The sequence below is a fragment of the Anas platyrhynchos genome, chromosome Z (assembly GCF_047663525.1).
Source record: "Anas platyrhynchos isolate ZD024472 breed Pekin duck chromosome Z, IASCAAS_PekinDuck_T2T, whole genome shotgun sequence".
Lineage (NCBI taxonomy): Eukaryota > Metazoa > Chordata > Aves > Anseriformes > Anatidae > Anas > Anas platyrhynchos.
In genome coordinates this window covers 30,780,694-30,795,719 of record NC_092621.1, presented here as the reverse complement: position 1 = coordinate 30,795,719, position 15,026 = coordinate 30,780,694, and the positions used below count along the sequence as shown (strand labels likewise).

General features: G+C 45.8%; 2 protein-coding genes across 10 annotated transcripts in view; both read right to left on the bottom strand.

Moving 5' to 3' along the window:
• Window positions 1–9,994, bottom strand: part of KDM4C (lysine demethylase 4C) — a 275,814-nt gene extending 265,820 nt beyond the window's left edge. For 7 of the 8 annotated variants that reach the window (XR_011805754.1, XM_038170513.2, XM_038170514.2 and 4 more), the window contains exons 1-2: window positions 9,847–9,994; window positions 1,559–1,718 (exon numbers count right to left, since the gene is read on the bottom strand). Coding sequence is in view for 7 of the 8 variants with exons in the window: in XM_038170513.2 (XP_038026441.1) it covers window positions 1,559–1,702 (144 nt within the window). In the remaining variant the exon portion in view is untranslated. Of the gene's footprint in view, window positions 1–1,558; window positions 1,719–9,744; window positions 9,766–9,846 lie in introns of those variants that run through there. The other variant, XM_072030961.1, reaches the window with a different exon arrangement.
• A 2,582-nt stretch (window positions 9,995–12,576) lies between these two features.
• On the bottom strand, window positions 12,577–14,583 carry LOC140000743 (uncharacterized). Of its 2 annotated transcripts, none has more exons than XM_072031456.1 (3): window positions 13,795–14,583; window positions 13,420–13,700; window positions 12,577–13,106 (listed from the first exon to the last, which is right to left on the bottom strand). In XM_072031456.1, exons 1-2 carry the CDS (start codon window positions 14,203–14,205, stop codon window positions 13,464–13,466), a joined length of 648 nt encoding a protein of 215 aa, XP_071887557.1. In that variant the 5' UTR covers window positions 14,206–14,583; the 3' UTR covers window positions 12,577–13,106; window positions 13,420–13,463. The 2 variants fall into 2 exon arrangements, with proteins under 2 accessions (XP_071887557.1, XP_071887558.1); XM_072031457.1 differs by having other exon boundaries at window positions 12,577–13,096.
• Window positions 14,584–15,026: the final 443 nt, after the last annotated feature.

Below are 15,026 nucleotides of genomic sequence, written 5' to 3'. Positions count from 1 at the left end.
AGAAACAGGTTGTTCATGGCTTGGACCGATGTACTGCTTGTTCACTGGACAAAAAAAAATGGCTTAACAGCCAAGCCCAAAGAGACATTGTGAATGGAGTTGAATCTGGTTGGCAGTCAGTCACAAGTGGTGTTCCCCAGGGCACAGTGTTGCGGCTGGTTTTGTTTAACTTTTTTATTAATGATCTGGATGAAGGGACTGAGTGTAATTGTCAGTAAGTTTGTAGATGACACCATGTCAGGCAAGAGTGCTGATCTGCTTAAGGGTAGAAAAGCTCTACAGAAGAATCTGGATTGACTTGATCGATGGGTCATACCCAATTATATGCTATTCAACAAGGCTAAGTGCTGGGTTCAGCACTCGGATTGTAACAACCCCAGGCAGCAATACAGGCCTGGGAAGAGTGGCTGGAAAATTGCCCAGCAGAGGACCAAGGATACTGGTCAACAGCCAGGTGAATATGAGCAAGCAGTGTGCCCAGGTGACCAAGAAGGCCAATGGCATCCTGACCTGCATCAGAAACAGGGTGGCCAGCAGGACTAGGGAAGTGATTGCCCCTCTACACTCAGCACTGGTGAGACTGAACCTCAAGTACTGTGTTCAGTTTTGGTCCCCTCACTACAAGAAGGATACTGAGTTGCTAAAGTTTGTGCAGAGAACAATGAAGCTGCTGAAGGGTCTAGAAAATAAGACTTATGAGGAGTAGCTGAGGGAACTGGGGATGCTTTGTCTGAAGAAAATGAAGCTGAGGGTAGACTTCACTGCTCTCTACAACTATCAAGAAGGGGTTGCAGTGAGGTGGGTGTTAGTCTCATTTCTCATGTGACAAGTGATAGAACATAAGGCAACAGCCTCAAGTTGCACCAGGGGAGGTTTACACTGGCTATCAGGAAGGGTTCCTTCACACAGGTTAGGCACTGGAACAGGCTGCTCAGAGAAGCAGTGGAGTTGCCATCCCAGGAGGTATTTAAGAAACATATGGATGTGGCAGTTAAGGACATGGTTCAGAGGTCAGAGTTGGCAGTGAGGTAGATGGTTGGACATGATGATCTTAAGGGTCTTTTCCAATCTAAGTGATACTGCCAGAATAAAAATATAACACAATCACCATTATAAAGTAAACAATTTAAATTCCATCAGTGGTTCACTATCTTCACGTATGTAACCACTGACTAGTGGGATTATCTACTTCAGAGAAATTATATGCCACCCCAAAGGAATGAATTCAACATCAGATAGATAAGGATTTTCTAGGTTATGCTCTCACTTCCCTATTTAGTTCTGCGTTACAAAAAAATAGTTTAGATCTGCCTTAGGAAGGGATGCCTTTTGCCATTGTAAAGATAGAAACAACGGAAAGTTGGAAAGAGAACAGTATCTTCATTATTTTCCATAAAACAAAAATATTGCAAAGCCCTTATAAGAAAAATAGAGTAGTATGTATTCATTGAAAATCATTTGGGAAAAAAATGTTAAGTCCTAATGAGGTAAGTTTTGCAATCAGTAAAATAAAAATACTAGGAAAATGTGCATTAGGAACAATTTTCCTTCTACATACCTTTGCAACTCCAGCTCTGTGAGCGCCTTGTGATTCCATGTATGCTAAGTATTTGTTGAAGTCCCTGAATTCATCCATCGAAGGCCTAAAAGTCATGATTTTGCAACTTGGGTTTGGAGGACTATCTGAGACGACAGCCTCCATTGTGGCTCAGTTTCCACTGAAAAATAAAACAAAACAACAATAATTACATATACCGAAAATAACAAAGTAATTACATATACTGAAGAGAACAATCTTCTATTAAACAATATTTGAGATTCAATACATGTTTCAAATTGGAAAAGGGTTTTCAAAATTCCCTGCCCATGCCTAAAAGGCACAAAAAGGATTTATACTTTTTCTCCCTGCTCCTTGAAGACTACTTGGCCCTCACCCAGGAGGGACACTACCATAAGCAACGTACCAGTTTGAATTTACAACAGATTTTCTCAAGTTATCATTTAACATCATACTAGCATCTTCCTGTGTTGATCCATCCACAGATTCTCTGTGTAGAAAATTACATTACACATGTATAACCTAGAGCAGCAAAGCTACACTAGTAATAAAATATCATTACTCCCATTTAGCACATGGGGAAATTGATTACTGACTTTTTAGTCACACTGCAAATGTAGGGAAAGAGCACCTGGATTTTTTAACTCACATGTCAGTGTTTCAACAGCAATTGTATCACCCCTCATTCTCCAAAGCCTTTTCAGCAGAATCAATGCATGCAGTAGATACAGAAAGATGACTGGCATTTCCCTTAATTTTCATGACTACATTAAGGATGGTTAAAGAAATATTTTTGTTTCATACTAAGATACAGAAATAATGAAAAGACTGGTCTTTGTGCCACTAACAGATATAATTTAGCTTCAGCGGGTGTAATTTCCAACTCTACCTCACCATGTGCCAACAAGGAGTACAACCTATTGTTTACTTCCTTATCTTACAAAAAACTTATTCCAAAATACAAATAACTCAGCTTTGGCTAACTTTCTAGTGATTTTGCTGTCTCATTCCTCTTTTTCTCCATCTGCAAAACATGCATCCATGGTTTTGTTGTCACACCTTGTTACCTTAGATTTTGCTTGTGAGTTAGCTATTAGCCACTTATATCACAGGTTATGCTTGCCTTCATTGCACAGCACAGTATACAATGGCTACGATTTATAATTCTTCACTGACAATGAGGTGATACTTGAAAAAGGGTAACTGAGCAGGATATTTGATCTCTCCTTAATCAGCTTTTAGACTTTCAGGTTTACATGTATTAAACGTACATGCACACAAGTGTAGTACCCACAAACACAGCACCTCTAAAAGAACCTGCTATTTATTCTTGGAAAGAAATTAACAGTATTTCATTAATTTTCATTTACACTTTCATCCTATTTCATTGACTATACATGTATACAAGACAGACTGCAGTCATTAGGTTTTTCATCACAGCACAGAGATTAATATCCTTCCCTAAACTCTTTGCTGTTTTCTAATATTGTCAGTTCAGTTCTGGGGGACTTCAAGCAGAAGCAGAGGGAGTTGATTCATGCTTTTTTGGGGGGGTTTGTTCTTGTTTTTTAAAACCAAACAACTTCAGCAGCCCCACTTATGAATTTGTCTTTACTAATCAATAATATTCTTTCCTTCACTGGAAAGGCAAGAACTTGTCAGATGTGCATTTTATTCACTTAACTGGCCTGTAACAAGTCAAGCACTTCTAAACCTAACAATTCCTAACCAAAGTCATGCATTAACTTTAAAGATTCTTTTGCAAAAAACAGTAGTTGGAATTGTTAACCATAAACTGTTGTGTCAATACTTCAATACCTCTCCGACATACAATTTTGTCCAACCACCCTCAGAGCTACTACTTCTGCTTAATTCCGTAATAACTGCAGAGAATACAAACATTATGTATTTGTGTTCTGATACAGCAGAGGGCTCTACAGTCACCCAGAGGGACCAAGACAGGTTGGAGAAGTGAGTTGACAGGAACCTCCAGCTACAGAGGAGCAGCCCCAGGCACCAACACATGCTGTTGGCCACCCAGCTGGAAAGCAGCTCTGCAGAAAAGGACCTGGAGGTCCTGGTGGACACCAAGCTGCACATGAGCCAGTTGGATGCCCTTGCTGCTGAGAATGTTAATAGTATTCCTAGCTGCATTGGCAAAGGATCATCAGCAGATCTAGAGAGGTGATCCTTCCCTTCTACTCAGTATTAGATGTATTATATAAATATAAATTATAAATGTATATTTATATAAATTACAAATTATATAAAGTATATGATGAATTACAAAAGCTTAAGGAACATGAGATCTGGATAAGTGACCTTATTCTATAGCTCTTAAAGTCATCTTAATTTCACTATAAGTCTCTAAGAAGTTTGACAAACCTCATTTCGAGTTTGTATTTCTATGTCATGGTACTACCCCTAAAGCAATTATTTCCAAAATACAAAAAGTGACCTATTTTGAATGCATAAATACTGAACTGAAAAATGACCTAATTAATTCTATAGACATTCATCCCCCACACCAAGCTCAAAGCACACAACAATGTCTTAAAAGAACTAATCCAGAGTAATAAAAAGTATATATTTTTTTTTCTCATTTTTATTTGCAACCAGTATTTCAAGAGGTCTTGGCTTTTGATTAAAACAAAAGCATGAAATCTGTAGTCCAAGCTGAGTATAGCATGTAACAGTCTCTAGGCACAGTAATAGCCAGTCCAACCTATCCAGTTCTCACAGATGCTAACAGCAGGTCTCTCAGAAAAAGCAGTTTAAGGGGTAGCTCATATTTATACTTTTCCAGAATAACATCTCAGTCTTCAGCAATTCACAGCTCCAGGAATACAGAGGCAAACAGGATATTTTTTCATTTGAGTTGTTGATTTTTATTTTTTTTTTGCTCGTGACTTAGAAACTTTGTAGGCCTTTAATATTCAAAAAAACTTTTGACAAAGCCCTCCACAATCAATATACACTAAATGAAGGATCTCCGGTATGCTTTAAGTATTTCACTTTCTAGTTTCATCTGGCATCTCACATGCATGCTGTAAACAATTGTTTATCATTTCCATTACTTTCAGTCCATGCATAGCATAATGATTTCTACCACCAGATCATTCAGTCATCTCTTTTCAAGACTCAAGGCTCCTAGTCTCCTTGCAGAAAATCCATTTCATTAATTCCAATCATCCTTACATCCTATTTCTGGATCTTAACTAGTTTTATCAATTTACTCAGTTAGTGGAAAAGGGTGCCAAAGCCACAAGCAATATTCAACATGGAAGTAAACCATGAATTCACACAAACGAGCATCAGCATTTGCAAATGTAGGTGCAGTCCTCACAGAAATCACAAATCAGTTTTTGAAAAGCTAATTTACAAGCCCCTAGAAGTTCAGAAGAATATTCACTGATAACGCAGCATCGATAACATTGCTGGGGATACAGACAGCAGGTGGCAGACGTGCTGTTTGCATTCGCAGCTGTGATGAGGATACCACAAGTGAGCTCCATCCTAAAGGTACTTTGTACACAGTCCTGCCGGATCTCTCACACTGAATGCAACTCCCAGAAAAGCTCCCTAGCTTTATGGCAGATTACTAACCACCTTTTCAGATCTCATCCCAGAAGCTACTCTTGTACACAAACATTCTGGATTTCAGAACTCCTTAAGATCAAACCTCATGCATTCTTTTCGGGAACATGCTAGGTGAACAGTGATATTCTTTCAGAAGCTGCCATTACACGGTAAACCCTTTATCAGGTGAAGAACAAAGACAGGACAAAGTAAGACAAAGTAAAAAATGTTGTCTTTTTTTCCTCAGTTTGTAGAGACTACTCCCCCTCTCTCCCCATCCCCCATGTCACTCAGAGGACCCCCAAAGCTACAGACTTCATCATGGGTGCAGGTACTGGGTCTGGCTTGGACGGAGTTAACTCCCCTGCAGCAGCCCACACCGCGCTGTGCTTCTCACATGCAGCCAGAGCAGCCCTGATACCACACCAGTGTTGTGTCTGCTGCTGAGCAGTGCCGTCACCACATCAGGTCTCCTGTCCTCCCAAACAGTATCTACGTGTGCTGACGCCCTGCTTCAAGGACGTGGACAAGCATCGCTCATTTGCGGGATGCAGAGAGTAATTTCTTTCCTCTGCATTTCCACATGGCCTTTGTGGTGTCCTCCCCCTTTTCCCCTTTCCCTTTAGTTAAATTCTTTAATTAATAATAATTTTCCCTTAATATTTTTTTTTTCTTTATTTAAATAATCCTTATCCATGAGATGTTTCTTTCTTTTTCTTCCCCTCCTCTTCTGAGGACAGGGAGTGAGAGAGCAGCGTGGTGGAGTTCAGCTGCCTGGCAAGGTAGAACCACCACAGTGCAGGACTTGCTATTGTGACCTTCCCCGTGAGCATTTCACCCCTCATTAAAGATTTTGTAATTCAAAGAAGCCATGCAATTCCCCTACCCTTACATCTTGTTCTAAATTACCAGAGACCCAATACCAAGCAGCCAGGGAAGGGTCACACGTGCCCTTCTGCTGTTGTGACTTGGAAGTACGCGAGCCGAAGTGAGCTACACGACCAAGAGCACATGCATGGAATAGGCACTGCACACTTCCACAGTTTGCTACAAGACTCACAGCAGCAGAGAAAGCACATCCTCAGCTCAGGCAACCAAGAGCCTCCTCGCTCCAGAACGATCACAGGCCACCAAAACGATACCACCTTTTCCAGAGCAGAGGCAGACAGCCTAAAATGAACTGGCAGGCTGGCTCTGATCTACAATATTCTAGCAGGTGTAAGCAGCAAGAAGAACAGGCCAGCACTCTGCCTATGCTGTACTTGCAGCTCTACAGTACCACTTTGTGATGCAAAAAGTTCAAGGAAGAACTTGTAAAACCATACATTTAACATTTGTATAGCAGCAACCTGTGAAGATTTGTATCTGAGTAAATCCAGACGAGACTTCCACAGTGAGAAGAGAATCACAGAATCACAGAACTGTAGGGGTTGGAAGAGAACACTGTGAGCTTCCCACTGTCAGCAACTTGCACAAGGAATACCTACAGCACTAAAGGAATAGCTACAGCACTAAAACTGACAACTGTTACAACAGTTATTTTCCTCTTCTATTTTCTCTAACTTTAAATATTCCTACAAATCTCACTTTTGAAGTATTTGCCATCATTTATTCAGATCAAATACTCCAAATTGGAATCAAACTGAAACGTTAAGAAAATCCCTAATGTTTAGGGATAAAACTCTTCAAGTTTTATTTCTGTTCTTTCATTCATAACTCAGTTTGCAGACTTTTAAACTTACTCTCAATTTTAATTTTGAATCAAAATTACCATCTTTTTTTTTTTCTAAAACAATTTACCGATCTCCAAAACCATAGACTCATTTACAACTTAAGCCACTTATAAATTACCTTTTAAGCAAAGAACTAACAGTGAAAGTGAAACAAAACCTGGTCCACCAGTGTAATCGTTGCCATATAGCATCTATTAAAACCAGGCGTGTTTGCCAAGGTTCTCCCAAAGAAAGGGTATCTGCTAACAACTAAAACTTTAATTAGACAAAACCCAGCAGAAAAATCTTAAGCCTACTGAAATAAATCACAACAGCCTCAGTCAACCGATTCTACATGCTAAATGCAGAAATGTCACAAAGGAACTAGAGCACATTTTGTTCATGAAACTCCTTTAAAAACACCAACACTCAATGAAGTATATCCTGTCATGCCTGACAATCACAAAGTGAAACCAGTTAGACACTGAAGAACTTCTTGCAATATTTAGCCTTCACAAAACGATGTGTTCTTAATTCTAACTCTCAACATCTTAAGTAAAAAATGTTGGCAATTGTTCTAATCTACTGTTGTACAGTGTATTTTCTTAAAAGATATATATTTTCTTAAAATATACTGTATCCCAACAGTTAAAATTAAACAGAATTAAGGATAAAAAATATGAATGCTTGCCTATGTCAGTAGTAGGACTACTCATGCAGACAATGAACTTACCCACTACGCCTACTGTCGCAATTTTAAACAAGTGAAAAGGTTGGAGCAAAATTCAAGCTTACAACAGAATGCAATATAGTATATGATACCACCTAAGAAACCTAAAGTCTGTCCTAACAATTTATACACCAAAACTACAATAAGCATTCATAAAGCACTCTGGACTTTATTTCAGCAACTTCTTATGAAAACCTTCATTGTGATTTGATTACACAACTACTATATTTCTTCAAGTATAAAACACTGCATTTCTTTAAAATATCTTAATCATTAGTCAGTCTCTGAATCCAAATGAAAGCCAATAAAATAATTCAAAAATAGCGCTCATTTGTTTTGAAATATGAAATATTTAAATAGCAAGTTACCTTGGAAGTTGTTTCCACTAGATTTGAATTAAAATCTTAGAATATTCATTACAGCAAGATGTGTTATACTTGAAGCTCCGTGTACACTGAAAATGTGTTTGAAAAGCCTGTACTTTCAGGATGGGGGAGACTAGGACCTTCATAAAACTAACCTAAACAAAACCATATGCCTCATTCAGCATTATACTGAAGAAACACACTCTAGCAAACGACACCTATAGAAAAAAGCAGAAGTTTCTAAGTAAGTTAACTGCGGTACTTAGTAGTCCAATCAAGTGCCATTCGAACTGAGAAAGTCCTAAATATACCGAATCCCCTTGTTTTTAGTTAGATGTTAAGTCGCAGATTTTCTTTTTCCTGCATAATTACTGGGCTAGCCCGTAATAGCTTAGGGAGATTATCATAATTAGTACTTGACAACGTAATTTTCTGAACTGAATGCATTACGGTGGTAACTGTACATTTAGATTTGGTGTAAAATCATTTACCTTGTTTTAAAAAAAAAAAGTTTAAAAAAGTAACTACAAAATTCTGTACTCAACAGTCAACAAAAACTGAGGCTTATAAATTACAAGACCTGACTTCTTTTTCCTATTCTGCCATACTCACCACAGAAATTCAGAGATCAAATCAAAGCGTTTTTTTTTTGTTTGCTTGTGTTTTTTTTAAGTAGACAATTACCAAATAAAGGTTATTCCCTTACACACATTGGCTCTAATCCTGATTCAGCTGCTATTCAGTCACATCCACTTATCCAGATAAGACATATTGTTTCCTGCATTGGTCCCAAGAAAGGAAATTCCTCTTACAGGCACCCATACCCTCACTTCAGCAAAAGGCAACCATCAAACAACCTGCTAACCATCTAACAACCGAGAAATCAGCACCACCCCGAAGCTGAGGGTAAGATAAGCATGACTGGCAGCAGCTCAGTAGTCGTAGTTCAGTGCAGCCTCACTGCAGGTAGTGAAAAGCAAATCGTGCTGGTGTTTCCCCAGCCTCGTGTTTGGAAGGCACTCCTGAGAGGTGTGGCGGTGCTCCCAGCTGGCTGCTGCACTTCCAGGCAGAATGGGGTAAGGCCCAAGATGCATTTTTACATCCATGCATGATGACCACAGCCAGCAGCACGCCCTCGGTTCATTAAACGTGGAGCACCGCAGGGTGACAAAAGTTATGCTGCACTGGGCTGCTGTTAAGTTTTTTTCTTATGGGAAGCGTTTTAGCTTAAAAAAAAAAACTTCTATTTTAGTAACCACCAGGAAACTTCTGTTGCTGCTGTCACTAGTGTCTCGGAAAGGGGGGGGGGGGGGAAGAGAGGTGTAAAACTACATTTCAACAGCACCGAAAGCACACCCTGCTCGCTCTGGGAGGCAGCGGGAGGATTTTTAAGCCGCAGGGACAGGACTGTCCCCCCGGCTCCGCATAAACAAAGGCACGAGGCCGGCTCCCCGCAGCGAGGCAGGCAGCGCCCCGGGGGCAGCGACTCGCACTTCCCACTCGGGGCTCCGGGTCAGGGGCAGCGGGGAGGGAGGGAAGGAGGAAGGAAAGGAAGGGAAGGAAGGGAGGGAGAGAGAGGGCCGGCCCGGGGGAGCCACGCAGCGCGGTGCCGGGTGGCTGGCGGCGGGCAGGTGGTGCTGAAGCCGAGGCTCGCCCCCCCCGGGCTGTGCTCGCACGCCGCGCGGCTGCCGGGCGCCCCAGCTGCGCGCAGAGATGAATGAACCGCACGCCCCGCGCCCGGCCCTCCCCCTGCCCGCCCCGGCACCCCCAGCCCCGCACCGCCGCCACCGCCACCACCACCTGCCCGGCCCGCTCCGCTCCGCTCCGCCCCGCTCCGCCGCGGCCCGCTCCCAGCCCCCAGCTCCCCCCGAGCCGCGCCCCGGCCCCGCAGCCCCACGGCACCTGCCCGGGGTGGGCGCTGGGACGGGCGCGCCGCGGGTGCCGCTGCCGCCGGCCGGACGCACGGCGCTCCCCCGCCCCCTCCCTCTCCTCCCTGCCCTCCCCTCCCCTCGCTGCGCCCGGCTCCTCCCCTCCCCGCCCGGGACGTCTCGTTCCGTGCGCGGATGACAGCTGCGCACTGCGCATGCGCGCGGCGCCCGCACGCCCCGAGGGGAGGGGAGGGGAAGAGAGGAGGACCGGAGTGGGGAGGGGAGGGGGGGGCGAGCGCGTGACGGAGCACGGCGCTGACGTCACGCGGCCGGCAGCGGTGCTGTGCCCGGGGCCCGGCGGGGTCACGTGGTTCCTACCTCACCCCGCAGCCCCCGCATCTGGATGGGGGGGGCAGAGTGTCCCTCACTATATGATATAAACACCTCTGCGGGAGGACACCGGCCTTCCTCAAAAGTTACGTAGAGCAGTGTCTCACCTGTGTTCCAGCAGCACAGTGCTCTCACAGAATCACTAAGTTTGGACCAGCCGTCCCGTTTCGTCTGGTCCAACCACCACCCCACCACACGCTGAACCATGTCCCTCACTGCCTCAGCCTACCTTCCCTTAAACGCCCCCGAGGGACACTGACTCCACCACCTCCCTGGGCAATCCCTTCCAATGCCCACTCTTTCTGGAGTGAAATGCTCACTCTTTCTGGGGTGCAATTTTTCCCATTTCCAACTATGAAATTAGAAATTTCCAACTCACTGATCACTTTCTTTACTTTAATGGGCTCATCTTAAAGTACCCATGAGTTTGCTGATGTTCTAGGGCATGAGGAATATTTTTTATCATACTGAGGCTTAAGCAATCTTTTCTGCACTTTCTTCCTGCCTTTTCGTGTTTCGGGCTGTGCATTTAGGTTAGTGTTGGCTAGTAACAAAAACACTACTTATGTGACCACAAACACTGAGAAATAAAGGATGAATCTCCTAAATTCCCTTCCTTTTGCTTTAAGTTGTGAGCTCAATATCTGGACAGCACAAGCTTCTGAAATTATACTATAGGCTTCCCTAGCCCTTTGGACTTGGTACAAAGACCTGAATTTCTGGGTCAGCCATATCAAGTATGAGTGTTTGAGTTAATTATGCTACCAAAAAGATGTTCCAGGAAACCAAACCACAAAAGTGGCCTTTCTGCTGTATGATAGTTTACACAGTACATGTCTTCCACCCCGTTTGGCTGATGCTGGAAGCCACTTCTGTTTGAATAGTAATTTTCTACTCAAGGAAGTTACAAGCTTGTCTTCCATGACTTCTCTGTGACCCGTTCTCATGGGGATTTTTTTTTCTTCTTAATGTAATCCAAAATTCCTATATTGTTTGTCTTGGCCTATCATTATGTATTTCCAAGGAGAGCATGGCTCCGCCTTTTCTGTGCTCTCTCTCTAGGCAAAGGTGGACTGCTGTCCACCTGCCAACATCACTCCGAAGCCTTGTCCTCTTCAAGCCCCCTCAGTCTCTCCTCACATGTCATATTCACTAGCCCTGGATGATCTTGCCACCTTCCTCAGCACTTGTTCAAGTATGCCAATGTCTTTCACCTACTGGGAAGCCCAGAGCTGGCACAGCATGGTATTCCACGCAACTAGTTCCGAAAACACCATATTTGTTCCTGAATGTAGGTTACTTCTACACTGTGCCGGAACAATACCAGGAAACCTTTTCAGAATTGTAAACAATGTGTTTGCTTAATATGTCAGTAGCACAACTATCTAAAGACACGGCCGGTTTTGACGCAGAAAGTTCCCTGGAAGAATTCCGCTGCAATACTATCTAAAAGACATGAGATGGCAGCAAACACCAGGAAGTAAAGTAATTCAAGCCCAAAGCAGAGGAGCTGATTTTGCCGTGCTCCTGGAGTGCCGGTTGCTGCCACTACAATGAGCTGTTAATACGAACATGAAAGTTTGCTGTTTGTGTGTAATCCTGGCTGAAACTTTCTGCAGATTGCATGCTATTACACTATTAATTAAATAGTGTGCAATTTAATAGTGTAGTATATGCTGTGTTGGCTACAGAGGGAACATAAAAGTTTTCCTGAAAAATGTGTAATTTGTCAATTTTCTATCCTTGCCATCGTGGCTTCATCTTAAAACCTGTATGTAAGCTTGTATCTCTTGGTGCTCAAGAAAATTTTACCATGTATAAAACTTTGTAGCTGATAAACACAGGTTCATTAGGTATTAGGACCCGAGGGAATGGAGTCAAGCTGCGAAACGAACAATACATGGAATGGAGTCAAGCTAGGACAGTAGACGAGGAAAGGGATTGTCCCGCTCTGTTCTGCACTAGTGTGACCTCGCCTCGAATACTGTGTACACTTCTGGACAACAAAGTACAAAAAGGACGTCAAGCTGTTAGAGAGTGTCCAGAGAAGTACCTCGATGTCCTTCCAGTAGCGAGGGGCCCAAAACTGAACACAGTACTCGAGGTGTAGCCTCGCCAGGGCTGAGTAAAAGGGGGCGATCTCGTCCCTGGCCCTGCTGCCTACACTATACGACTGATAGCTGGTGTGCAGGTGAACATCTACTAACAGCCCCAGATCACATGGCGTCCTGAGCACTCATGAACCTCTGCCACCTTCCACAGCCATGGGCACCCCCAGGAAACCTCACTGGGACACGGGCACCCTGCCAGGATGTGGTCACAGGCGCCTGTGGGGCACCTCACAGCTCTTCTCTCCCTGCTCAGCTCCCTCATTCCTCTTCAGGTGTGTTCTCTAAAACCAGCACGCAGCAGCCCTCGCTTGCCCCACTGCCTCCCATGTGGCTGCTGCCCCAAGCCCCTTGGTAAGGAAAGGACACAAGCTCCTATACAGATACTCTTTATTCAACTGAAAGAAATAGTCTGCTACCAGACGAAATTTTCTGGAGTCCCTCAGCCAGCTCTGCTGCACGTGCACGCTCCTGCTTGTCTTCTGTGAAGGAACGAAGCAGAGCCATGTCCTTTGGGATGCCAGCAGGTCCCAGCAGCGTCGTTGGGAGGTTGCAAAAGGGGACTCTCCTCGGAGGTCCTCATCGGGTGGTTGCTCAGTCCCTGCTGGCTGTTGTGCTGACTGGGCCTGGGCAGCCCACCAAGGGAGAGCTGGCGTTGTTGGGGGCACCCATGCAGGAAGGAGGTGATCCGGGCGATGTTCGCATCCAGCTGTCAGTGGAGGTGCCTTTACTACAGGAGCCTTTGGAGGGCCGAGGTGTTTCCTGCTGCACCAGCTGGCTGCCATTCTGAAAAGAACTGACCGTCGCGTGGGTGAAAATGCAGTGGCAGAATTATTAGCCAGGCACTTCCTTCTACCTGCCCCCTTTCCTGATGCAATGCCTACCCTCGCATGGGCCTTGGAGGTCCTAAGTCCAAGGGGTAACCCAAGAGGTCATAGGCATTCCCTCACCCCTGCCATCTTACAGGGACACGGGCAGCAACCAGAACGTGGGCCCCTTCTCCTGGGACATGAGCTCCTATGGGGCCAGCCACAGCCATGGGTCCTAGTTTCTCTACCTCTTTCTCCCGGAACATCATCCTCCCCAAACCCATGGACAGTAGCACTCACTCGCCACGCTGCCTTTCCGATCGCCAGTCCACGGGACGCATGCTCTAGATGAAGTTAGCCGGGGAGCGCAAGGGGGTTCTTCTTTTCCTGCGCTGGTCCTGCACCTTCGTCCGTGGCCGTGGGTGCCCGAGCTCTTGCAGGCGGAGGCGGTAGAGGTGCTTCAGGCACCTCACCGTGAAGGCAGCATTGGCCTCCAGCCGGCAGAGCAAGTTGTCATCACTTAGAGCGTCCTGTCCCTGGCGGTCTGTCCCCGCGGAAACTGAGGCCGACCGGCCTGTTCCCTGAAAGCAACAAGCGAAGAGGCATAGTGAAGGACATGGATGAGAGCTTTCCGGGTGAAGAACTGAGTCCTGCACACCTGTCTCTGTCACTCACTTGTCTGCGGAGTCTCTTTGCTTTTCTCCAGAGGCCTTTGGCAAGCTGTGCCACACCAAGGAGACGGATGGCTTCCCAGCTTCTGCGAAGCATCCAGACACCCCCGTCCTGGGCAAGGTATTCCCAGAAGTGGCCCAGGGGGTAGGGCAGGTTGGAGGTCTGACGCTCTGTGCCGAGGGGCTGTTGCTTCGCGCCCTCATCAGGGACCACTGTGCCTAGCCTGAGCCGGATGCGGCTGGGGCAGCTGGAAAAGCTGAGGCTGCAGGGCCAGTTGGGCACCTGGTGCTTGGGGCCAAGGCTCCTGCTGACCCTGACCCTGTCCCCACGGTGGCTGCAAAGGCCAGGGCCACCTGGGATAGAGGAAGCCATGGCCAGAGCCATGGCCAAGAGGAGAGTCAGGATGACTTTCATCCTGTGCTCTCCTGAAGAACGCTACCAACACTGGAGACGGCTGTCACGCTGAGCAGAGCTCTGGCAGTGACCACCAGCACTGGCAGCTGTGTCCAGCCGCAGCCCAAACTTAGATGCCCGGCCGCAGCCTGACACCATGCCCGGCCCTGTGATGTCACGGGGCCTTTCACTGTGAGAGCGGCAGGTCATGAAGTCTGTGGCAAGGCTGGGGCGGACACGGGCTGGCGGTCTTTAAAGCCTGCTGCTGCTGCTGCCGTCCGCACAGGCGCACAGGGGGACTGTGCCCAGTAGGGCAGTGATCCTGAGTGAGCCCCAAGTGTTTTGGGCCGTGCCCTGAAGTTCTCACTGAGAAGGAGATGTGGCCAGAGTCACCTCCAAGCTGGACAGCCATGGCACAGTTCTCCTCAAAACCCTCTTGTGGGCAGAGTGGAAGCCCCCATTAAGGGGAAAGCCTCAAGTTGGCTGTTGGTTGAATAAAATCATAGAATCGTTGAATCGTTGAGGTTGGAAAAGACCGCCAAGATCATCTGGTACAACCACCCCCCTACCACCAATGGGGATCATCTGGGGAGTTCATCTGGGAGATGAGACAGTGGAGAGCAGCCCCGCAGAGAGGGATCTGTGGTTGATATCAAGTGGAATACGATCCAGCAGTGTGCCCTGGTAGCTAGGAGGGCCAACCGTATCCCGGGGTGCATCACGCAGGGCATTGCTAGTTGGTCGAGGGAGGTGATTGTCCCGCTCTGCTCTGCACTGCTGCGGCTTCACCTCGAGTACTGTGTACACTTCTGGAGAACGAAGTACAAAAAGGACATCAAGCT

What these genes read in the sequence shown, in the direction of transcription:
- LOC140000743 (XM_072031456.1), bottom strand. Translation starts at nt 14,205, where the DNA reads ATGAAAGTCATCCTGACTCTCCTCTTGGCCATGGCTCTGGCCATGGCT. An exon ending in CAAAGAGACTCCGCAGACAA is followed by an intron (nt 13,701 to 13,794) that starts GTGAGTGACAGA and finishes TGTTGCTTTCAG; the next exon opens with GGAACAGGCCGGTCGGCCTC.